General features: G+C 51.5%; 2 protein-coding genes across 2 annotated transcripts; both read right to left on the minus strand.

Moving 5' to 3' along the window:
* Nucleotides 1–259: 259 nt before the first annotated feature.
* On the minus strand, nucleotides 260–12,954 carry GUSB (glucuronidase beta). Its single transcript, XM_039721006.1, has 12 exons — nucleotides 12,393–12,954; nucleotides 10,690–10,878; nucleotides 9,242–9,423; nucleotides 8,638–8,780; nucleotides 8,284–8,471; nucleotides 7,468–7,620; nucleotides 6,749–6,927; nucleotides 6,209–6,355; nucleotides 5,147–5,231; nucleotides 3,502–3,678; nucleotides 2,892–3,027; nucleotides 260–1,792 (listed from the first exon to the last, which is right to left on the minus strand). Exons 1-12 carry the CDS (start codon nucleotides 12,627–12,629, stop codon nucleotides 1,635–1,637), a joined length of 1,974 nt encoding a protein of 657 aa, XP_039576940.1. The 5' UTR covers nucleotides 12,630–12,954; the 3' UTR covers nucleotides 260–1,634.
* Nucleotides 12,955–13,374: 420 nt separating this feature from the next.
* On the minus strand, nucleotides 13,375–21,046 carry LOC120507863 (argininosuccinate lyase). Its single transcript, XM_039721007.1, has 16 exons — nucleotides 20,527–21,046; nucleotides 18,676–18,870; nucleotides 18,482–18,565; nucleotides 18,121–18,177; nucleotides 17,472–17,569; nucleotides 17,219–17,296; nucleotides 16,909–16,986; nucleotides 16,462–16,514; nucleotides 16,188–16,250; nucleotides 15,902–16,016; nucleotides 15,196–15,280; nucleotides 14,977–15,036; nucleotides 14,757–14,840; nucleotides 14,430–14,510; nucleotides 14,231–14,337; nucleotides 13,375–13,783 (listed from the first exon to the last, which is right to left on the minus strand). The coding sequence occupies exons 1-16, from the start codon at nucleotides 20,539–20,541 to the stop codon at nucleotides 13,633–13,635; spliced, it is 1,404 nt and encodes a 467-aa protein (XP_039576941.1). The 5' UTR covers nucleotides 20,542–21,046; the 3' UTR covers nucleotides 13,375–13,632.
* Between the last annotated feature and the right edge of the window lie 1,956 nt (nucleotides 21,047–23,002).

Genomic DNA, 23,002 nt, shown 5'->3' on the forward strand with positions numbered 1-23,002 from the left:
CTGGATGTGTCCCTGGATTTGGAGAGGGAGCTGCTGGGCAGGGCAGGGTTTGCTGAGAACAAGAGGAATTAACCCTCAAATGTGTGCTCAGATTTTGGGGGGGCTGAGCTGAGCCCGGGTTTGTAAGGAGTGACCAATGTCAAATCCTCATCTGTGTTTGGGTCAGGTCTGTTGAAACTGGGGAAGAAAATGAGTTTTTAAAGGATGATGGAGAAGTTGAAATGACTTTCAAACACTGCTAGCTGGCAGTACCATGGTGTGTTTGAACAACTGTCTTTGTGTTGTGCATAGTTTTATATTCTGGGGCTTTAGTTCTAGAGAAAATCTAGGCCTAGCACGGCGTGAGGAATGCTGTAGCGTTGTTTCTTTTCCCTTAAAAACACAAGAAAAACTGTTGTGGAGTCTGCAGTGAACATCTGGGTCCTTATTCTGCTGGGGCAGGGTGGAAGGTGCTGCTGGTTCCTCGTGTACCACCTCTGAAGGGAACAGAATTGGCCAGCACACGGGAGAAAAGCAAATCTTTGCTTTATATGGTCAGATTTGGTCACTTCCCTGAGGCTCTCACACAGAGGCAGCTGCAGAACAGGAGTCATGGCACCAGTGGCACCCAGAATCTGTAAATTCCAGTAACCAAACTCCAAATTGTAACTCCCCAAATGCATTGGGCAGCCTCTGCTCTTGTTGTTCTGCTCCTTGTGCTGCTGCTTTCGGGGCAGTGCTGGGAAGTTTGCAGAGTGAATATTCTGAGTTTTGCTGTGGGTGCTGCTGTGCTCCATGCCGGGCTAAAGCCTGGCCTAGGCTGGGGTGCAGGCCTAAAGGGACAGCACTGAAGCAGCACAGGGATTTCCACCTGGCCCTGCCCCAGAGGGCTTCAGGCCACTCCCAGACAAGTTTGGAACAGAATTTCCCTCTGGGCTGCTCTTCCTGTGCTGAGATTGAATATGAAGGAAGCCCTTCCCCAGGGAAGTGGCATTGTTGGACAGTTTGTGTCTGACAGTGGCAGTTTTGGTACTGTAAAATAAATAGATTTCAGGTTGAGTTGATGTAGTCCCTCCCTCTGTAACATTCCACCTTGCTGCTGGAACAGGAATTCCAAACTCTCTGTTGGGTGGCTCACACCCCTCCTGGCTGCTGGGAATGCTCAGGATTTCTCACACATCCATCCTGTCAGGCCAGAGCAGCTGCACAAACTGTGCTCCTCTGCAGTCCTGTGGACAGTTTGCTGTGATCTCAATAGTCTTAACCCTTAGGGGAGTTTAACTGGAAAACCTCATTTGCTTTAGAGGGATGTGATGTTCATTTAGAGTAACTTAGATTTTGTTTTTAAGTTCAGCATTGAGTTGTATCATGTAATATTTGTAATTTTTTTGCCATAAACAGATACCTCAGTCAGGATTTCTTAACTTCAGCTCCTTGAAAGTGAATATTTGTTTTCCTGCCTGGAAACAAGAAGCCTCCAGACGTGGCTGAGCAGAGGAAACAAAAGTTTCTGATCTGCTTTGCATCACAGTAACTACTTCAGGTGGACTAGAAATCGCATTGGACTTGCAAGACTTGAATCAGGCATAAAACTTACTTAAACAGAGATTTAATAACGAGTTCAACATAATCCCCAGCCACTGAACCCTTTGTTTTCATTTGAGGAAGAGGGAATGTGATGTCATTACAGGAGGAAGACAGCTTGATTCATTTGCAATCCTCCAGTACCTGTCCCTCAGAACAAAGGCAGCGGCTTTGGGCTGGCGCTGGCGGGTGAAGATTCCTTTCTTGTTCCCCAGAACTCGTGTGGTCCCTGCAGAGAAGTTACAAAATAAAAGAAATGTATAAACCAGGCTCTTCCAGGCCCTGTTTGAGCTGTTACAATGTAGGTACTAAATGGGGCCAGGTGGAAGAGACCTCTGCACTTTCTTTGCACAGTCAGGTGGAGCAGGGAAGCGTGGCAGGATCCGTGCATGGGACAGAGCAATCAGCTGCAGTTCTTGTTTTTACAGCTTAACTGGGGTGTGCCCACTGTCAGTGTCCTAGCTACTGGTGATTGGCTCCACCTTCAGATTGGATGGAGGAAATGTGATGCCTGTTCACTGTCCTGTGTGGTGTCTGGATCCTTTCTGCCTGTTTTAGTTTTCACAGGAAATTAGATAAAAGGATTGCAACACGTAGAGAGACTGGAATTGCATCTGTGTCTGACCTTGTCTACATTTTCTCAGTCCTTTTTGATGCTGCTTTTCTGGGCACTGCCATCCCTGAGCTCTCTAATGCCTGTCCTGGTGCTCTGCAGGGTGTTTTAGTGCTGTTCCTCCCTCCCCCTGACTGCTCACCTAACCCACTGCAGGTGGCATAAGCAGAACAGGTTCATTACTGATTGTTTCACTTCTGTGGGACTGCACTGTAAACTAAGGAATTTCCCTTCCTTTGTGACTGCACTTATCTATTAATAATGAGTGGAGAGTCATGGTGAGACAGCTGTGTGCCAGCGTGGCATCTGCTCCTCTGCTGCTGAACTCTGCCAAGTAAATAATGATTATTTGAGGTGCTCTGTTCCCAGGGCAGCTGTAGGTGACACTGGAAGCAAGTGAGATGGCCCTGACAGCTGCCTGAGGCTCTGAATTGAGGGTGGCCAAAACCCAGGAGCAATCTGGGTCCCTCACAAGCTTCCCCTGTGCATGGTCCCATGTTCCTGGGAGCATCTGTGCAGGAGAAAGGAATTAAGCACAGGCAGGACCTTCCCTCTTGGCTCTGGTCATGCTGGATTTTGTGACAAAACCAGCTGTGCTCTGTCCTGGTGAACAGAGGGCCTTTTGTCCCACCCTTCAGCACAGTGTTTGTGTGGCATCAACCACTAAGCTCCCAGGGAGGATGGAGAGGTGTTTAGAATATAAATAAAAGCTCACCTTGATTGGTCATGAAATCAGCAAAATTCCAGATGAGCTCCCCGACCACGTACTCCTTCCTCTTCTTGTCCAGGACAGAGTGGTACCCCCTGAGCAGGGCCTGCTGGTACTCCTCAGTGAACATCATGGGGGGGTCCTGCCAGGAGAGCCAGGGGAGCAGGCTCAGGGCACAAAGAACCCCATCCCACGGGCTCACAGCCACCCCTGAGCAGCAGCTCTGGGCTGCCTGCTCTGCTGGCTGTGCTGCATTGAGCTGCCTCTTGTGACCATCACAAACACAACTCCAGGTAGTGCCAGCTCCCCTGGTGGCCTGTGTCATGACAGGGACAGCAGTGCCACCCCCCTGCACGGGACAGCACCAGGAACCTCCATCCTCCAGGATTTGCTTTCATTTAAGCATTGTAGCATTTTCAAAGACAGATTTTGGAGTCCTCTTTAGCAGATAAAGTGAGTGGCAAAGCTCTGTGGTTTTGGGAGCAGGATCCCAATCCTGGAGCCTTTTGGACACTCCCAGCTGGAGCATCTCCCAGCAAAGCCAGGCCCAGTGGTGCCAGCCTCTCCCAGTTACAATTTTCTGCCTTCTCAGAGCAGTTTCCACCACAACACTCACACTGTGCAGCCCAGGCACTGAGTCTGCTCCATATTCACTCTGGATGATGGGTTTTTGGTAGGTTTTATACCAGTTCTCAAACTGGGCTGTGAGTTGGAGTGGGATCACTTCCAGGTGGCCTGGGTCGTGGTACCAGGAGAAGTAGCTGTTCACACAAATCACATCCACATAGGGAGCCTGCAGAAAACAAGGTGAGAGTGTTTTGGCACAGACTTCAACCTTCTCTTGTAAATCTAAATCCTCCTTTGGATTCATTGAATGGAATCCAGGTTTATTACACATAGAACTAATTGTTTCCCCCATCACTCAGGCCCTCCCAATATAATCTTTCTCAGAAAAAGAAAAGGATAAATTTAATAAGCTAACAGCATTAATTTGGCATTTTTCTTACAGATTAGGAAGTCACAGCAAAGAGTTAGACAAGATCAACACGTTTCATTCTCAGGTTTGTTAGAAGTTTTTTTGTTTCCAAGATGTCTCTGGCTTGCTGGTACATTTAGATGTACTTTTTCTTTTTGAGTATTGGAATGTGATTATCAAGTGAGTGGTCAAATATTTTGACTAGCAACTAAATTTTGTGCATCAATGGTGCAATACTAAGACTAAAGCATTCTGCAAGTTATCTGCCATTTCTACCACATGGACAGTGTGATAAAAGGGCACAAAGCCCCCTCAAAATAAAGTGATGTTGTATGTAACTTGTTCAATGTTCTCTTAACATGTTTTGTAATAAAAGAAAAAAAAAGTTCTAATATCACATCAGTGTATGAGAGATCTGTTCTTTGGGTTTGTTTGCCTGAGCTCCTCCAGGTGGGCAGAGTGGGAATGGGAGATCCAAAAGCAGATTCCTGCTGGACTCCTTCAAATTTAAAACCACCAGAGGTTTGGTTTTTTTCTGGGGTGGGGAGGAAAAACCTCAGAGTTGCAGCCATTCCTGCTAATCAGAGGACATGTTAGAAGAAATCCAAAGTGTAACCTGGATCAGGGATGTGTGGCAGCACCAACTCACCTGCTAGAGGTGATTATTGTACAAGGATCTCCCCTGGAAACAAATACAGGTGTTAAAAATCCTTAGTCCATGCAATGAAAGGCCCCAAAATCCAAGGAAATTGCCTTTTGGTTATTGATCCAGCTCTAGGGCTTTAATTGTGGAGCTGGAGGAGCTTTTAGATTATTCAACACAAACAGACATCTGCCAAAGAAGATCTGGAGCAGTTGAAAGCAGGAATTAAAGCAAAGCTTCCTTCCTTTAGACTTCCACAAGGGTTGTGAGCATTTTAAAGAGGTTTAAGCTTTGGCTTAATTGCAAGTGAAAATCCTGAGCATTAGTAAACACAATCAATGGCATGGCAAAGCATGACAATATTAATGGAATCCAGGAGCATAATCCTGCACACAAAGAATTGTTCTCTCTTACAGATCCTTTTTTTTTTTTTTCAGCTGAGCTACAACTACAGGATAAGGTGATTTCTACTAGAAACAAAAATGTAATTTTTCTTTAGCCCTTCCCTGCTTAATATCTCCAGTAAATTTAGGTAGGAGCTGGGGGGAAAGGAGCATAAAACAAGTGACAAGAGGAGGAAATTTCATGTATGAATTTAAAATAAAAAAGAAAAGAAAGAGCTAGAAAATAAAGCAAACTTACACCACGATCAAGAGCGTAATTAGCATCTGTCACAAAGGTGACTGGTCTGGAGGGGTCGAGAGCTTTAGTGTGAGCTATCACTGTCCTGTTTGCAAACAGTAAAGCAAGAGTTCAACAACAGCATGGAGCAGCACAGCCCCCTCTCCCCAGGCTGTCCTTCCACCCCCCAGAGCTGCTTTTGATTTAGCAGCCAGTGTTTGAAAGAAGTAAAGAGAATATCTGTCACCGAGGGGGTGCCACGCCACCTGAGAGAGAGCAGAGTGGAAGCACCAAGCACAGGCACGGGGGTGGTGCCAGCAGCTCACAGGTTGAAGGGACAGTTGAGTTTGAGGACAAATTTGTAAAAATGAGAAGTTTCTGAACAACTCCTGGGATGTGTTCTTGAGGCCCTGTGCCCCAGCAGGCAGAGGGTGGATGTTTCTGAGGAAGCCCTGAGTGAGGGAGATGGGACAGAATGGGAGAGTCGAGCTCTGCTGCTGCCCTGACATTGCAGGAGGTGCTGGAACATCCTGAAGAATGAAACTCAGCTCTCTCTTAATGCACCTCAGCTCCCAGGGACAGTCTGCTGCCCCTTACACAGCTGCCTCTGGGCTATCCAAAGCTTAAATCTCTTTAGAAATAAACCAAGGGGGCTGCAGGGACTCAAAGCAGTGGCTTTGAAGTGGGAAGCCACAGAACAAATAAGCAGCACTAACTGCAAAGCCTTGTGTTCAGAATGAAAGGCCAGTTGTTTTACAGCTTTGCTGTAAATCTCAAAGGGTTCAGCACTCATCTTCCAGAGCTAACAAGGAATTCTCACCAGGTCTGATGTTACTCAACCCTTAGCTCAAGGAGAGATGCTCAAGCCAAGTGGACTCCTGGTAATTTTGTGGAGTCTTGGTGGTTCAGAACCAACACGCTGGGACAGTTCTGAGCTGTGCAGCAGTTCCATTTTTAATTTGCCTCCACAGGTTCAATTCCAGTGTTCCCAAAAATGCCTGCCCTCCCTTTACTACCTCTCTGTGCCATCCCAAAGGAAGAAGAGGCATCATCTGCCCAGAGATGAGGAGCAGAGGCACTTACTTGAAGTAGTGAGCAGCTGGGGGCAGCTCTGAGGCCGGCTCGTTGGCCACTGACCACATGACCACCGAGGGCCTGTTCTTATCCCTGCGGACCAGCTCCTCCATCACGGCCAGGTGATGCTGCAGGGACTTGTTCCCAAAGCTCTCCCTGGAAGACAGCAGGAGGTGAGGGTGTAAAATCATCCATTTCCCTGTGACAACTCAGCCTCTGGGCACAGCAGAGCCTTGACGCTGGGGATGGCTGAGGATGGCTTCTGCCCTATTTCCCCAAAGTTTGCTGCACAGGTCAGGGCCATGGTTTGGGCTCGTTAATGCAGCCATGTGGCAAAATGTGGCAAAATGCCCTCTGGTTGCCCAACATCATGAGGCACCATCATGAGGCACCACCGGTGGCGCAACGGGAGATTTCCAAACAGAACAAAGTACTCTCACAATCAGCACAACGGGTGCCACAACGAGCACAGAAGTGTCAAACCGGTGACTTGGGAAGAGCTGAGGGAGGAGCAGAGGAGCGAGGGCGGGTGGTGCTGGGCACTCTTACGGCAGTTTGATGCCCACCCCCGGGCTCTCGTCGATGACCGCGATGCCGTAGGCGTCGCACAGGTCCATGATCTCCTCGGCGTACGGGTAGTGGCTGGTGCGGAACGAGTTGGCCCCCAGCCAGCGCAGCAGGTTGAAGTCCTTCACAATCAGGGCCCAGTCCAGGCCTTTGCCACGGATCTGGGGGGAGAGAGAGCCACCAGCCCTTGTGAACACAGCTTCCCTGCTTGAGCCAGCCCCAGCCCTGCCCAGGGTGGGGAACCCGACAGCCCCTGGCACAGTCAGAGGGGTTTGGGCTGGAGGGGACCTTAGAGCTCGTATCTCCACCCCCTGCCAGGGGCAGGGACACCTTCCACTAGCCCAGGCTGCTCCAAGTCCTCTCCAGCTGGCCTGGAACACTTGCAGGGATGGGCAGCCACAGCTTCTCTGGGCAACATGTGCCAGGGCCTCCCCACCCTCACAGCAGACTGACTGACTGACTGCCAGCATGTCTGCCTGAAAGCTGTGGCTGGGAGATGCTTCAGTGTCCCCACCAGCACATCCATGTGCCCTGAGGGATGGCAGGACTGGGCATGGTGTCCCCTTAGTGCTTAGCCTGGGAGGAGGGTGTGAGGAAACAGCTCCTTGGAGAAGAGAGGGGAGGGGAGGCAGCACAGGTGACACCTCAGCAGTGTGAGCTGAGGTGGCCCTGGGTGACCCTGCCGTGGGTGCCACACTTACATCTGCATCCTCGTGCTTGTTGACCCCGTGGAAGTAGAAGGGCCTGCCGTTGATGAGGAACTGGCTGCTGGTGACGTGCACGGTGCGGATGCCCACCGGGAGCGTGTACACGTCCTCCAGCAGGGCCCTGCCCACCTGGGCCTGCAGCCTCACCTGCAGTCAGGGAGGAACAGGAGGGATCCTCACAGGGATGCCCAGCACCCCCTCCCCTGTCTGGGAGGGAGATTCTGGCCCCACATCCCTTCCCAGCCCTCAGCACACAGCCTGTTCCTCACTGCTGCTGCCGGGGGGAGCCGGGTCTGACTGAACAAAAAATACAAATCCAGGTGTGGAAGCTGGAGGATGAACAATGAGCCCCTGGATGCTCATCCCAAAAAAACTTCAGTGTCTTTTCCCCATGGCATCCCCCCAGGCCATGTCTGTGCCCTGCACCTTGACACATCACCTGCTCCCAGGTGTGACCCTGAGTCCCTGGAAACCCAGAGCAGCTCATGCCCCTGATTTCTGCAGCTGAACATCACCACTGATCCTTAACTCCCGCAGGATCTCCCAGGCTCCAGCTGATGTACTCAGCATCTCCCCAGAGGGGATGCATGGACCCTCAGTGTGAAGGGCCAGCAGCTCAGAGCTCACTCCAGGAATGCCCTTCTCCCTGCCACCCCCTTCAGAAGCTGCCAAAGCTTGATTTTATTAGTGCATAATTAGCAGGGCCACTCTGGTCACATGCACAGGGCCCATGAGAGGACAGAGGACAGGTCATATGGCAGTGCCTTAACCCTGTTAAACACACCCAGAGAGGAGGAAATGCCACTTTACCTCCAAGGAGTACAGGTATCCAGGGTTCTCGTGCATCAGGTAAGGCCACCAGAGGTTTGGGTTGAGGACTTTGAGCTCTCCCACTGGGCCATCACCTGTAGCAACCACCTTCCCCTCTTGGTCACGCAAACTCAGGGACAAGGAAGTGGCTGTGCTGCCAGCCACTGCCACCTGATACTGCACCGTGGCTGGCTCAGAGAAACAAAGACAATCAGAGACTGCAAGAGACAGCTCGGCCTCAGGAAAAGCCACTAGGAAACAAATTCAGTCAGACTTGTGCAGGATGTTTTCCCTGCTGCCCTTGGCACCTTCACTCGGAGCCCGAGGGAGCTGCTGTCACTGCTCTGGACCTACCAAGAGTGTCTGATGAAGTGGTTGTCACAGTGATGTCATCGATGTAGGCAGCAGGGGTGGTGTACAGCACAACTGGGCGGTGGATGCCAGCATAATTAAAGAAATCAAACTTGGTGTCCTGCACAAAGTAGTTCTTGGGGTACCTGAGTGAGCAAGACAGGAGCAAGGCTGCATCACACTTCACTACACAGCTGAAGGCAGCATGTGGATGCTGGCAGTGCAAAATAATCATGTAAAATATCTTTATGCCAGGCTGGATCTGTCAGATGTTACACTGAAGGATTTTGCAGTTAACAAAGAAATTAACAAAGATCTTCCTCCTTCAGGAGAGCTGGTACTTGCAGCTCCCAGCTGAATCCAAGCTTCTCAAGCCTGCCCTGGATTCAACTTGGCAAATCCCCCAATCTGAGCCCCCTGTGCACAAACAGATGCAATAACTCACTGCTGATTCCTCTCAACACCACAGCTTCAACTCCTCACAGCTCCACCGACAAACCCACCATAAATACAACCCCAGTGAGGGATTTCTGAACCAGCAGCTGAACAAACCCCCCTCTCCCACACCCCTGGGATGAGCCCAGCAGCAGAACACCCCAGGACTCACCTTGACTTGTCAGCCATGTACTGGATGGAGCCCGGGGGCAGCGTGTGGGGGGTCAGGGTGTTGTTGAGGGCCACAGTGATGCGGCACAGGGTGTCTGGGCTGCTCTGCACCACGCTGCTGATGTCAGCCTCAAAGGGCAGGTGCCCCCCTTCGTGCTCCACCACCTGCACCCCGTTCACCCACTGCAAGGAAAGACACAGAAATGGCTCATTGGGGTTCTGTGGTCAGCAGAGAACAGGACAGTCCAGTTACAAGGAGCACCTGGGCTCTTGATCCTCAAAGGGTCTTTGAGGGACCAACCTGTTGCCGTGATATTTATGAAAAACCCTTTGCTAGGATTTTTTCTCCTATTCTAGCTGAGAAGCCTCAGAAAAGAAATGTAAACAATAAATATCTGATGGCTGTGGAATGTGGTCTGGACATTGTTTGCCAACAGGTGCATCTTGGATTGGCTCATGTGAGTTGTTTTTACTTAACAACCAACCAAAGATGCAGCTGCCTCGGACTCTGAGGGTCACCAGCTTTTATTTATTCCATTCCCTTTCCTTCCCAGCTTTCTGGGATCCTTTTTTTCTCTATTTTTTAGTATACTTTTAGTATATAATAAATATGATTGATATGATAATGATATTATAATATGATAATGATATGATAATGATATGATAATGATATGATAATGATATGTGGATCCTTTTTTTCCTCTATTTTTTAGTATACTTTTCATATATAATAAATATGATAATGATATGATAATGACATGATAATGACATGATAATGATATGATAATGATATGATAATGATACGATATTATTATAATGGTATTATTACGATATGATCATAATGATACGATAATGATATGATGATATGATGATATGATAATGATATGATAATGATATGATATTATTATAATGGTGTGATTACGATATGATCATAATGATACGATAATGATATGATGATATGATGATATGATAATGATATGATAATGATATGAGAATGACATGATAATGACATGATAATGACATGATAATGGTAGGATAATGAGATGATAGTGAGATGATTGATAGTGAGATGATATATCAGCCTTCTAAAACATGGAGTCAAGGTTTTCCTGTCTTCACTCATCCTGGCACCCTCGAACATCACCGTATCAACCTCGATCCTCAAAGGATCCTTGAGGGATCAGCCCTGATCTTTGAGGGATTCCCTTTGCTGGGAGCTAGGTGTGGCTCACACCAAGTGTCACCGAGGGGCAGATCCATTAATCAGGAAATGTAAATTACCAATCCCAAAACCGCAGGATCAGAGAAACTGGGATTCATTCTTGCTGGGGGAAGACGGGCACGAGCTCAGAAGGGGATCCATCGAGCCAGGGACGCATTCGCTGCACCAACCATGGAAGTGCCTCTATCCCAGCCCGATTTAGGAAGCACAGGGCCCCAGGCACGTACCACGATGGAGTAGTAATGGGCGCTGCCGAAGCGCAGCAGCAGCCGGGGGGCGGGATCGCCCTGCAGCCAGCGCGCCGGCAGCAGCACCTCCTTCTCGTACCACACCCAGCCGATGTAGTTCTCCAGGCTGGGCTCCTGCGTGATGTCGTTGAAGCTGGCAGGCACCGGCATGTCAATGACAGGGCCGCTCTGGCAGGGATTAGGGGGAAAAGGAGGGAGCAGAGAGGTTAAAAAGAGGAGTTTTACTGCTGGAGGTGTCCCCCTTCACTGACAGCCCCACAATGCCTCTGCCAAGGGGAAATACTTGGGAGAAGCTGTTTAAAAACTGCTGAGATGTCTCACAGCTCCTATACAAGCCCTAATTAGAACCTGCCTGTTCCTACAGGAAGCAGCTGCTCCTTTCTTTGCCCCTCCTGCTGCACAATGAAATGTTTTCATTAATGGCCCTGGCATCATGGAATCAGAGAAGTGAGGAGGGAAAACCCAAGCCCAGATTGTTGTTTCAGCGGGAATTTTCTCCTTCACAGCTCCAGAGCAATGTGGGGGTTGTGGTGCTGTTTGTCAGCTAAGAGCTGTAGTTAAAGTGTAACAAAATAATAGATATTTTGGGCAGTAATGAGTATTTTGGGATATTTTTCTCCTCGTGGAGACTGTTTGGTACCAGCCCAGCCTTTCTCACTGTGTAAAAGCAACAGAGATTCCCTGGGAATCCATTCAGCTGCTTATTCCAATATGAAGATTAGAGGGAGGCAGTGTCACAGTACATTGAAAACTGAGGAATCCAGATGCTGCTGCCAAGCTGTTCATTTTCAGCACTTTCTGCACTCAGGATGTTGCACCAAGGAGTTCTGCAGCTTCTCCTTTCCTGAGGAAGCCTCAGGAAATGGAATGAGGAAGGTCTGAGCACCCAGGGTGGGCATCATGTGCGTGGCTGACTCAGCACTGGCACTGCACAGAGCCCAGTGCCCTCATCAGAAATTCCTAGTGGGAAAATCCTTGGATGGGCAAGAGGATTTTCCAGCATCTGATGCAGGAAAACCCTTGCTGTGCTGGCCAGAACCCGTGTGTCCTTCAGGGAGATTCTCTGAGCTCTAAAACAGGCTGAGTGCACTCATCTAAGCCTCTCTTTGAAAGGGGCATAGCTCAGGATTGCTCTCCTCTGCAAAACTTCCAGCAGCACAGTGCCCTTCAGCTCTTCTCTCCTTCCACAGTCCAGCAACAAAATCAGACAAAAGGCTAAAAACAGAAATAATGAACGACCTAGGGATTTTATGTATAAAATGGATAACTCCTTTCTGTCAGGCAATGCAGATATTTCCAAGCAGATCTCAGCCACATCAAAACTTTTCTACCAGCACTCTGAAACTCTGGAACAAACAACTCCCAGTGCCCTTCCAGGCACATTTGTGCCGATGCTGCTGGAAGCTCAGCGCTGTGCAAGGCACCTGGAGGTGAACGGGGCTCGTTCAAAGCGTGTCTGCCTCAGGAGCAGCACCGGGGCATCATCAGGGGCTGCTAATTAGGAACTGCCTCAAGAACAACCCGGGCCGGGCCAGCACCGTGAGGAGAACGGCAGCGGCTCCGCCAGCCCGGGGGGGAAGAAGGCAGGGAAAGAGGAAGAGAGGAAGAAAGGAGCCCGTTGGGAGGGGAAAGAGCGCGGCCCGTGCCCGGCGCTGGGCAGCGCCCGCCCCGCTCCCCGCTACCTGCCGGAGCGGCCGCCGGTACCAGCGCTGCGCGAAGCCGGCGTCCCTGCCCGGAGACAGATCGGCGCGGAAGCTCCAGAGCCCGCCGAGCTCCCTGCGCTCGCGGGAGGGGGTGTCCCGGGGCTGCAGCATCCCGGCGGGACCGGCCGCCAGCCCCGGGAGGAACGGGAGGAACAGCAGCAGCACCGGCAGCGAGCACGGACCCGCCGCGCCGCCGCCTGAGGCCGCCAGCGCCATCTTGGCTGTGGGCAGGGCCCGCTGAGGGAGAGGGGCGGGGCCGCGGCTGAGGGGCGCCCGGTCCCGGTCCCTGTCGCGATCCCGATCCTTGTCACGATCCCTGTCACGGTCCCGATCCTTGTCACGATCCCTGTCACGGTCCCGATCCCCATCCCTGTCATGGTCCCGGTCCCGATCCCGCCCCAACGGGATGAGCGATTGCAGAGCCCGACAGGGACAAGGTCCTGTCCCACGGTCGGCTCCGGACAAAGCCACGAGTGTCCCGGCATAAAGGCGCCTCCAGGAACTTTCAGGCTCTCTTCTGGATAGCCGGATTTCATCGAGAGGCGAGTGGTCTCCTCCCTTCCCCTCCCTTCCCCTCCCCTCCGTCTTATTTGTTAATTGGGGTTTAAATATATTTATCACCTACTTTTACTTATTTATTCATTTGCTTACTTATTTATACTTTTTTTTTTCTTTTTTTTTCTTTTTTCTTTTTTTTTTTTTCTTGTCGCAGAATCATTTATGTTGGAAAAGCCCTCTGAGGACACCAAGTCCAACCTGTGACCCAACACCCCCCGTGTCACCCAGAGCAGGGCACTGAGTGCCACATCCGCTCTTCCCTTAAACCCCTCCAGGGATGGAGATTCCAGCTCCCTGCACAACCCCTTCTGATGTTTGGTCTTCCCTTTCTGGGAAGAATGCCTCCTGATGTCCAACCTAAACCTCCCCTTAAGCGCAGCTTAGGTTTATTATTGTTGCTTGCTTACTTTTGGTTATTTGTTTATTACCTGCTTGCTTACTTCTATTTATTTTCTGAGTATCTTGTTGAAGTGTGAAGGTTAAAAGTTATTGGAAATGGCAAAAGGGTGCTGATGGCTTCTTGAGGAGAAGAGGGAGGGTGAGCTTTTGAAGAGCAAAGAGATAGGAGCAGGATTTCAGTGAACTGGACATTTCAGTGTTTATTAACTCCAGATCAGTGGCACAGGCACTCTGCTGCAGGCACGGGATCTCTCCCCACACTCTAAGCCTGCTCCTTGAGCCTCTTGAGCAGCTCCCGCAGCTGCTCGATCTGGGCGGACACGCTGCTCTTGGCGGTGCCGCCCGCGGCCGTGTACTGCTCCACGCTGCTCAGCACGCTGAACACCTGCGCCACGTCGCTGCCAAACAGGGGGCTGGGGGCACAGGGGCTGTCAGGGGGCTCTGGGCTGCTGCGCCTGCCCAGGGCCTGGGCACAGGCTGGGGGAGTGAGGACGGAGCCTTTTCCCCAGGCCAAACGCTCCTGAGCTGCTGACATCAGCTTGGAGCTTCTGACATCAGCTTGGAGCTTCTGACAGCAGCTCCAAGGGGACACCGAGGGACTTCAGAGCCAAAGCCCTCTGGGGGCTTCCTGCTCAGGGCAGAGGTGTCTCCCAGCCCCTCCCAAGAGCTCCTGCCCATGCCCATTCCACCCTGCTGGAGTGGAGTGGAGGTGATGTTGTCCCCCTTCAGTGTTTCAGCCTTTGTGATATTTGAGGACAGGAGGATGCTGAGGTGCTGCCCAGCCCAGGCACTTTGGGGAAGGCAGATGAGGGAGGCTGAGCCCTGCCTGTGCAGGGAAGTGAAATAACAGAGGTACAAACCTGATGTTCTGCAGCTCCTCCAGGCTGAGGTGGTTGATGGTGATGCCTTTGGTCTCAGCCAGCTGCACGGCCTTGCCAGAGGCCACATGGGCTTGTCTGAAGGGCATCTGCAGGGGGAAGGGGACAGAGCAGAGGGGACTCAGCTCAGTTCCTCTGTGCCCAAAGAAATCCCAGCTCCTGCTCTCCCTCTGGCACTTACTCCCTTCCGGACCAGGTAGAGAGCCAGGTCTGTAGCCAACATCTCGGGGCTCAGCGCCCTCTCCATGCTCTCCTTGTTGATCTGCAGGGGGAGGATCCCAGGGACACGTTACCATCAGCTCCTACTTGGGACGTGTTAGTGGCAGGGTGAGGGGAATTCATCTGGAGCTCTGAAAGAATGCTCTGAGCAGCTGGCAGAGGGGACCAAAATGAGCAGTGTGGGTGAGGCACTGAAGAGATTTTATTTGGGAACAATATGGAGATCTGTTACTCGCAGAATATGCACCATGATAATGTTGAATAATAAGAGGATGAGAAGAATCCTTACCTGGAGGGTGGAAATCACTCCAGTGGCAACCTGGAGCACAGCATTCAGGGTGTCCACAACATCAAAGACAGCCTCCTTGTCCTCCTGTGTTGGAACAGTGATGGAAATGGCTCTGAGCCAGCCTGAGTGCGGCCCAAAAACCGCCCAGGCTGAGCAGCCCAGCCCTGCTGACTCCTCCAGCCAGCAGGAGAGATGCTGTGGAGAGGAACAAGGGCTCTACCTGCAGGTCCTTGTTGTAGGTGCTCGGGAGTCCTTTGAGGACCATCAGAATTGCAGCCAGCTGCAGAGGGAACAGGAGAGGCAGGGAGTGAGGCACAGAGCAAAGCACAGCCCCAGGGCAGCTCCAGAACCCACAGCTCTTTACAAAGGCAAGAAGGAGATTCTCCAGCCCCAAGAGGAGCAGCTTCCTCTCCCTCCTCCTCCTCTTTTTGGGGCTCACCCGTCCGAACACTCGCCCGGCTTTGCTGCGGATCAGCTCCAGACTGTCGGGGTTCTTCTTCTGAGGCATCAGGCTGCTGCCAGAGCTGGGTGGGACATGAGTGGAGTGCACTGCTGAGCAAAACCCTCATCCACACACACACACCATCACTGACCCAGCCCCACAAAGCAATGTGTAGGACCCTCTTCACTGTGCTCCTCTTTAGGGTGTAGGAAATCAGTGAAGTGACTGAGCTGCTCTGATTTTGCACCTTGTCTGGAGCTCTCACACAGTCCCACCTCTCACAGAGAAACTTTAAAGGGGGCTCTCCCTCCAGGGTCATATCAGCAGGGCAGACTAAGTGTTAGTGTGACTTCATGGAGGGAGGGCTGTGGCTGTGCCACCCTGCAGACAAGGAGTCTGTTGGGATTGCAAACCCAGCCACGCAAGGAAGGGCTCTGGCAGCATTCCCAGCACAGGAGGAAGTTCTCTCTGCCAGCAGGTCCTGGACAGGACTTGCTGGTGAATGCAATCTTGGTTAAGTTACCAGAATGAAAAATAAGTGACCATTGCTGAGGAATATTCACCCTGAGGCTGCCTTGGTGCCAGGCTCTTGATGCTGGGTCAGCCTCGTGCACAGACAGACCCCAACCACTGCCTCACCCAGCGTGGGGAGCTGAGGAGGAGAGGCTGAGGGAGGAGCTCTCTGCCCAGAGGTGAGACCTACCTGTAGGCATCAGAGAGGGTCAGGAAGCCAAACTCGCTGGTGCTGTAGATGATGAGATCCTCAGCCATCTTGCTGAGGTGGATCATCAGCAGGGTGGCAGCAGAGAGGAATTCCACTGCAGGGAAGGCAGGAAATCAGGAGGGGAAAGGGTGCCTGGACAAACCAGGGAGCCCTGAGTGGGGATTTAGATCCTAGTGATGGATTTCAGTTCCTTATTTAGGAAGGGTAACTGGGAAGGTGTCAGGAGCTGCCTCCCCCCGTGCTGGGAGGCTTTGGCTGTGCTTACCCACAAAGTCCCTCTCGCTGACAGCATCCATGCTGTTCAGGCTGATGGAAGCAAAGTCCAGCTCTGCAAGGAAGGGGATGGACACAGGAGGTCACACTGGCCCTGACAGGAGCCTGACTGCACCACGCTGCCCCAGAGGAGGTGACTTTGTTTCTATTCATTACCCTCCACCCCCTTGCTCATGTGCTGCAACACATCCAAAATACCATTAGGACAAGGTGCTGATGCTTCCCAAAATCCCAGATATTATGAGTAGTCCCAGGGAGACATTTACCACTGCACAGCAGCTCTCTGTCAATTCCCAGGGGGTTTCCAGCCAGAGCTCCACTGCCAGGGGAGAAAGAACCAGAAGTCACCCATGAGACCCCAACTACTATCAGACCAAAACTGAGCTCTAGTCACGACATCTCTCTGAAAATTTCCCTGCTCCAGTTCACTTTGATTTCACAGTGTGGTCTGAGGCTCATCAAACCCTGAATTCTGGACTAAACCAGATTTTCCCTCCCAAACAGGAAGATTTGCTTAATGGAAGCCTTGTAATCCTTGATTTTCAAGAAGGACTAGAAAATATTTTTATGGTCAGTGTCTTTGGAGAGCCAAGCTGGGCTGCAGTGTCTATGGAATAGAAACCCCAGTGGCTCAGGGGATGGACAGATCTGCCTCTTGTCCTTATCTCAGAGCAAAGTGGGGGCTGAGAATCACAATAAGAAATAAACCTTACCTTCCCAAAGGCAAGACATTGATCCTCTTCTTCACCTCTCCCAGGCGCTCAGAATCGCGGGTCAGAGCAACAGCATGGCTGGGGAAGGACAAGAGAGATGAAGCTGGAAAATATCCCACTCCAGGAGGTGAGAATGGCCAAAGGATGGGCAACAGGGACTTGCCCAATCCGTGTTTGGATTCCCAGCTGGTCAGAGCCACATAGGGAGTTCCTGTTCCAGTTTGCAGGGCTCCCTCTGGTTTGTCACCAGCCCTGGCTGTCCCCCCAGCAGAGCAGGGCCCCGAGGCTGGAGAGGGTGGGAGGTGCTCACCTGAGCAAGAACTGGCTCCATCGGATGGGCTGAGCTTTCTGCAGGTGGGTGTAGCCAGGCAGGATCACATCGATTTCTCTGGGAGGGAAAGCACAGAGAGGTGAGCAGCAGAGGCAGCAGGGAGGGCAGGGACAGGTCTGTAACTCCCTGCACAGGAGATCCTGCAGCTGCACAGTCACACAACAAGCCTAGGAGTGTCCTGCCCCAAAAAGGCCAAACCTATGGAAAACAGGGACTGAGGAAAAGGTCTCACGTGGCAGCACGTTCCACCAGGGTCTCAATGAGCTGCAGGAGGTGCGTGGAGATGATGGAGAGGGAATTCTTCATGAACAGCTTCAGGTCAGTCACAACCTGTGGGGGATTGGCCACAGCCAGGCCAAGTACAACAGGACAGATTTAGTGACCAAATATTGCTCAGCAGAACCCCCTGGCACTGTTATCCCCTCCCATGTGATGGGAAGGGATTTCTTCCTCCTGTGGGATGCATCCCTGGTCACTGATTTGTGAAAGCTGCTGTTGCTTTCCATGGACAGAACCAAAATCTGTTATTTTCAGTGGAGTTGTCAGACACTGTCAAATTTGAAGCAGAAAATTCCCAATCAACACAAGTTGATCATCCTGAAAGACTGATCCTGAAAGATGTGTGCACCCAGCCAGCAGAGTCAGGGTGTTTTTCAGAGATGTCAGTGGAATGTTGTGGCCTTTCACCAGCAGGATGCAGCCCTGCAGATCCCACTCCCCGGGTGGATGAGTCACTGCAGCATCATTAGTTTAAAACCATCATTAATTTAAAGGGAATACAGGCTGGAGTGTGTCAGGGATGAGAGAGACGGCATAAAAATATTGAATTAATGAATTGAGGTGGAGGAATACAAAAGGAGAAGAAAAGATTCTGTCCATACCTGATCATTCCTGCTTCTGCCAGTGTGCAACTTCCCAGCTACGTCTCCAATCAGCTCCTGAGGACAAAGCAGGATTTCTGTCAGCATCTCTGTGTGCTAAACAGGACAATCCACATGAGCACATCTCCCTGCCTGGAAGGGACTCAGCTCCAGGATCCTGTCAGTAACCTGGGGTGTGTTCTGGGGAAGGGCAGCTTTGGCTTCTGTGCTTGTACAGTGCCACAAAAGGGGGCTTGGAGACCCTTGGCTGTGCCCAGGGGGTTCAGTGCCAGCAGCTCCAAAGGGATTTGCCAGAGGGACAGAGGGACAAGGCCTTAATGTCAGGCAGAGGGTCAGGAACCAGAGGCTGGAGGAGCCAAACCTTCAGCCTGCGCTCGTTGGCAGTGTGGATATCCTCATCAGTTGGTTTCAGCACAAAGACTCCCTTGGACCATTCCTCAGAGATCTGCAAACAGCACCAACACCAGTCAGCCACAAGAGTTATTAAATCCAGGGAGGCTGCTCTCAGGTCAGGAGCCATTCATTCGCCTGACAGTTTTTGAAGGAAAGAAATACCTTTTCCAGGCCACCCAGGATCTTCTCCAGCTCAATCTTAGACAGGATCCCAGACTTTTCCAAGGCTTTGGCATAAGCCATGCTCCCCTGGATGTCCACCTCAGACAGCCTCTGGTCATAGCTGATGGAAGCATTGAGCATCTCCATGATGGGATCTGTGCTTCCACTGAATCTTCCACCCCAGAGTTTATTCCCCTGAGAGAGATAATAGCTAATTAAAGAGGCCTAATGACTCCAGATAAATCCTGTGCAGTAAATAACATCCCGTGGTCCATTTATCTGATACAGAGTCCATGCTCAGCCCCTTTCAGTGTGACAGCACTGACCACAAAGTCCCCTGGACTTCAGGACCTCTGGCAAGTGGTTGAAGAGCTGGAGAACACATCACTGTCAGTGTTATTTACCCCTGAGCTCCAAGGTCTGGCGCAGGAATCCTCCAATATATTTTACTTCTGGAGTAAAATATTTTACTCTGCTGGGAGTCCTTGAAATTGAAATCAGGGAAAGGTGCAAGACCAGCAGAAATTTCTGTTTTGAGGCCTTGTAAAGGGAGGAAAAACCAAGCAATCAGTAGGATTAAAGTGACATTAATATCCTCTAATCCTTTTTGTCAATCTTCTTTCATTGACAAAGAGCTGTGGGCCAGCACAGAAATAAAAGTGGAGTTTTCCCATCCAAGCCAGGATTCCTGTGGTGAGGTCACCCCCTGGAATGTGTCACCCACTCCAGGCAGTGACAAAGGCTTGTGCAGGGTTCCAGCTGTGCCCAGAGCAGGGTGTGTGTTGTGTGGGAGCTTCTCCAGCAGTGATTCAGAGCCTGGCTGCCCTCACCTGAGCTGTGTCAGCTCAGATTTTTGCTTGCCCAGGTAAGACAACCCAAGAAGTTTTCATTCTGCCAGGCTTGCACTGAAGTGGGTAAGAATTTTACTTGGGCAGAGACAATTTATCCAAGATTTCAAAAGCAACTTTCCAGTGCTACCAGGCACAAAGAGGAATTACAGGACACCTGAAGGAAGGGACTAAATACAGCTGCATTGCAGAGGGGATAATTACTAATGTACTTGATTTTTGAAACACCACTGGCAAGTTTCTTCTCATGCTGGTCGCTATAACCACCATGGACAGCAAGGAGCTGGCAGGACAGCTGGAAGCTGATCTGTGCCAGGGCTTTACCAGCCAGACAAAACACTGAAAAATGTTTTCCCTGGTGACTGTTTCCATGTCCCTGTGCCTGAAAGGACAACAGGACAGAGCCTGCAGAGGTGAGGGTGTAGCCATGTGTAAAAGGCAGCTTTGTTAGAAAGCTGAGGGAAGGCAGAGAGGGGAATCAGAATTGAAAAAGAAATGTTAGAGCTCCACAGCACTCATTTGGTGCACCCAAGAGCAAAATTAATGCTAAATTAAAGGCCGTTCCAGAGGCTCAGCACTTGACTGGGGACCAGGAGTATCCAGGTATTTAAAGCTTCCCATCAAAGCAAGAAGGGTGTCAGCAGAAACATTGCAACATACACATTTACAGTCCAGAAATCAAAGCCGAAATGTTCATTTTAGGCATCTCCAGGACTCTTTGGAGCAGTGGCTGTGCAGCCTGGCAATGACAAACACTTGAACATGGAGCAGATTTGGAGAGCAGAAAGTGAACTCGCCAGGATGCCCGGTCACGTCTGGGCAGGGAAGGAAACTGAAGACGCAGCTTTTGTGCCGAGCAGTGTTTGTTTGCACAGGCTGCTGGGAAGTGCCTGAGCGCGAGCCCCAGGCAGGAGTGGGGCCTGTCCCAGGAGACAGAGAGGCCCCGGGACAGCTCCGCTCGGCTGAGCACCCCCGACACCCCCGGCAAGCAAAGTTCGCTCACCTCGGCTGCTGCCATCGCGGCCGTGCTGGCTCCGGGGCCGCTGCGGGGCGGCTCCGGCACGGCCCCGCTCCCGGTCCTGCTCAGTCACGACCCCGATCCCAGATCCGCTCCCGGTTCCGATCCCAGCTCCAATCCCGGTCCCCGTCCCAGCTCCGGTCCTGATCCCGATCCTGCTCACAGTCACGATCCCAGCTCCGGTCCCGATCCCGATCCAGATCCTGCTCCCAGTCACGATCCCAGCTCCGGTCCCAGTCCCCGGGCCGATCCCAACCCCAGCTCCGGTTCCGATCTCAGCTCTGTCCCGATCCTGACCCCAGCTCCAATCCCTGTTCCAACTCCACTCCCGGTCCCAGCTCCAATCTCGGTGCCGATCCCAGCTGGATTCCTGGTCCCGATCCCAGTTGGACTCCTGGTCCAGATCCCAGCCCCGGTGCCGATCCCAGCTGGATTCTTGGTCTAGATCCGAGCCCCGGTACCGATCCCAGCCCTGGTACCGATCCCAGCTCCAATCCCGATCCCAGCCCTGGTACCGATCCCAGCTCCAATCCCGATCCCAGCCCCGGTACCGATCCCAGCTCAAATCCCGGTCCCGATCCGGGTCCCGGTCCCGGTCCCAGCTCCAATCCCGGTCCCGGTCCCTGTCCCGCTCCAACCCCGCCGCGCTCCCGGCGCTCCCGCAGCTCGTCCCGCCCGCCGGGGCGGGGAGTCCCCGGGCCAGCCCCGCTCCTGGCCCGGCTGTGCAGTGGCACGGCTTGTCCCTGTGTCTCACAGCACACTCAGGAACGCCATCCCTGTTTTCTTGTCCCCGTTCGGGGTTTGCTGTCCTTTAACCAGCCCCGGTGTCACATAGCTGGGAAGGATCCTAATCCAGGTCCTTGTCTGGAGCAGCAGGACCCTGCCAGTGCCCCCAGCTGCCTCTGGCGGCCCCACAAGGTCCTTTCGCAGCTGCATTTCCCGTGCAGTGCCCTCAGTATCCATCCGGAACAAGGCTCAGACTCTGCCTATAGCCACCGATTAATTCACTGCTTCTCAAACATTTCCACCCATGATTATTTGTTTTTCAGACTTGCAGGCTTGAGGATGCACAGACAATGTCTACACTAAGAAAAACTCCTTGAACAGTTTTGTTGCCAGATTCCTTCTTCTTCTGAAGTGCCTCACTTTTAATGTTTCTTTTTTTCATGTTCATCCTTTATGGATGTTCACACTCCAGCTTTGACAGGAGGTTGCTGAGGGTTTGGAAGAATGGTGAGCACGAGATTTACATCCAGAATGACCCAGCTGATAATCAGCCTAAGTGAATTCCTGGCTCCAGCACCTTCCTGTGGCCTGTAATGAGCAGGGGTTTGAAACCAAAACCCAAATCCCAATGAGTCAGAGGAGGGTGATGGTGAAAGTCTGAAGACACCATGGACCAAACTCTGTGGAGCTCCACAGGCCCCTCCAATCTAAAATATTTCACAATTTTAAGAAGAGGGTGGATGGGTGGGGAGTACCAGTGACTGTAAACTACTTATTTAAGAGACTAAAATGTGGTAGTCTGCTGCTTCCCCTTTCATTTTGGCCCTGTGCCACCAGCACAGGCCATGAGGGACAATGCAAGACTTTTGCTGCTGGGAGCAAGAGAAAATCTGTTCAGCTGAGGATCTGAAGAGAAAGAACTAGAAGATACAAACAGGAAAAATAAGGGGAGTGGCATGGATCAAGAGAGTTTATGGGAGGAAAAAGAACTGTGAGGGGGAGATGAGGAAATCTCTGTTCTTCTGACTCTGCAGGTGTTGAGTATTGGTGTTACCTGTAGCTTTCTTGTTCCTTTAGCCTGGCAGCTGAGTGTGCAAAAGTGATTTCCTGGCCACAGGTGACCAGTCTGGAGAGTGAGACAAGAGCTAAAACAAGAACACAGCAGGAAGGAAGGGAGCAAACACAAAGGAGGTTTGTGGAAAGATCATTTAAATGTGCTGTTTAAATGCCAAGTGAATGAATTTGTTTTAAGGCTGGAATAAGGAGAGATTGAGTGGTGGGAAGTTGGTAAAATGGAATTTTGCTGTTGCTGATCCTTCTTCCAGGTGTTAAAAGCACAAATGCTCCAAAGGTGCAAGCACTCTGTGTCTCCTGGGGTACTTTGGCTGGAGATTTAACTGCTGACAGTGTGTCCTGGCTGTGCTGCAGCCCTTGCCCCAAAGCTGGTGAGGCAACACCTTTGTTATTTCTGTTCCCTGTGTGTTCCAGACCTGCAGCTCTGAGTCAACAACGTGCTGCTGCCTCAGCACGGGGAGAAGGGGCTGAGCAAAGCTCCAGCTTTGCAAGGCTGGGGTGGGAAAGGAATTTTGCTGGGTAAAAAGAGACAATCCCCATCTGCCAGCATCTCCTGCAAGATACACATCCCCAGCTGCAAGGGAGGAGAGCCCACACCCTTCCAAACCTGGGCTGAGCTCAGCCCATCCTCACCCTGAAAAAACAAGACACAAGAGCAGGA

The sequence above is a fragment of the Passer montanus genome, unplaced genomic scaffold (genome assembly GCF_014805655.1).
Source record: "Passer montanus isolate IOZ18808 unplaced genomic scaffold, ASM1480565v1 scaffold44, whole genome shotgun sequence".
Taxonomy (NCBI): Eukaryota; Metazoa; Chordata; class Aves; order Passeriformes; family Passeridae; genus Passer; species Passer montanus.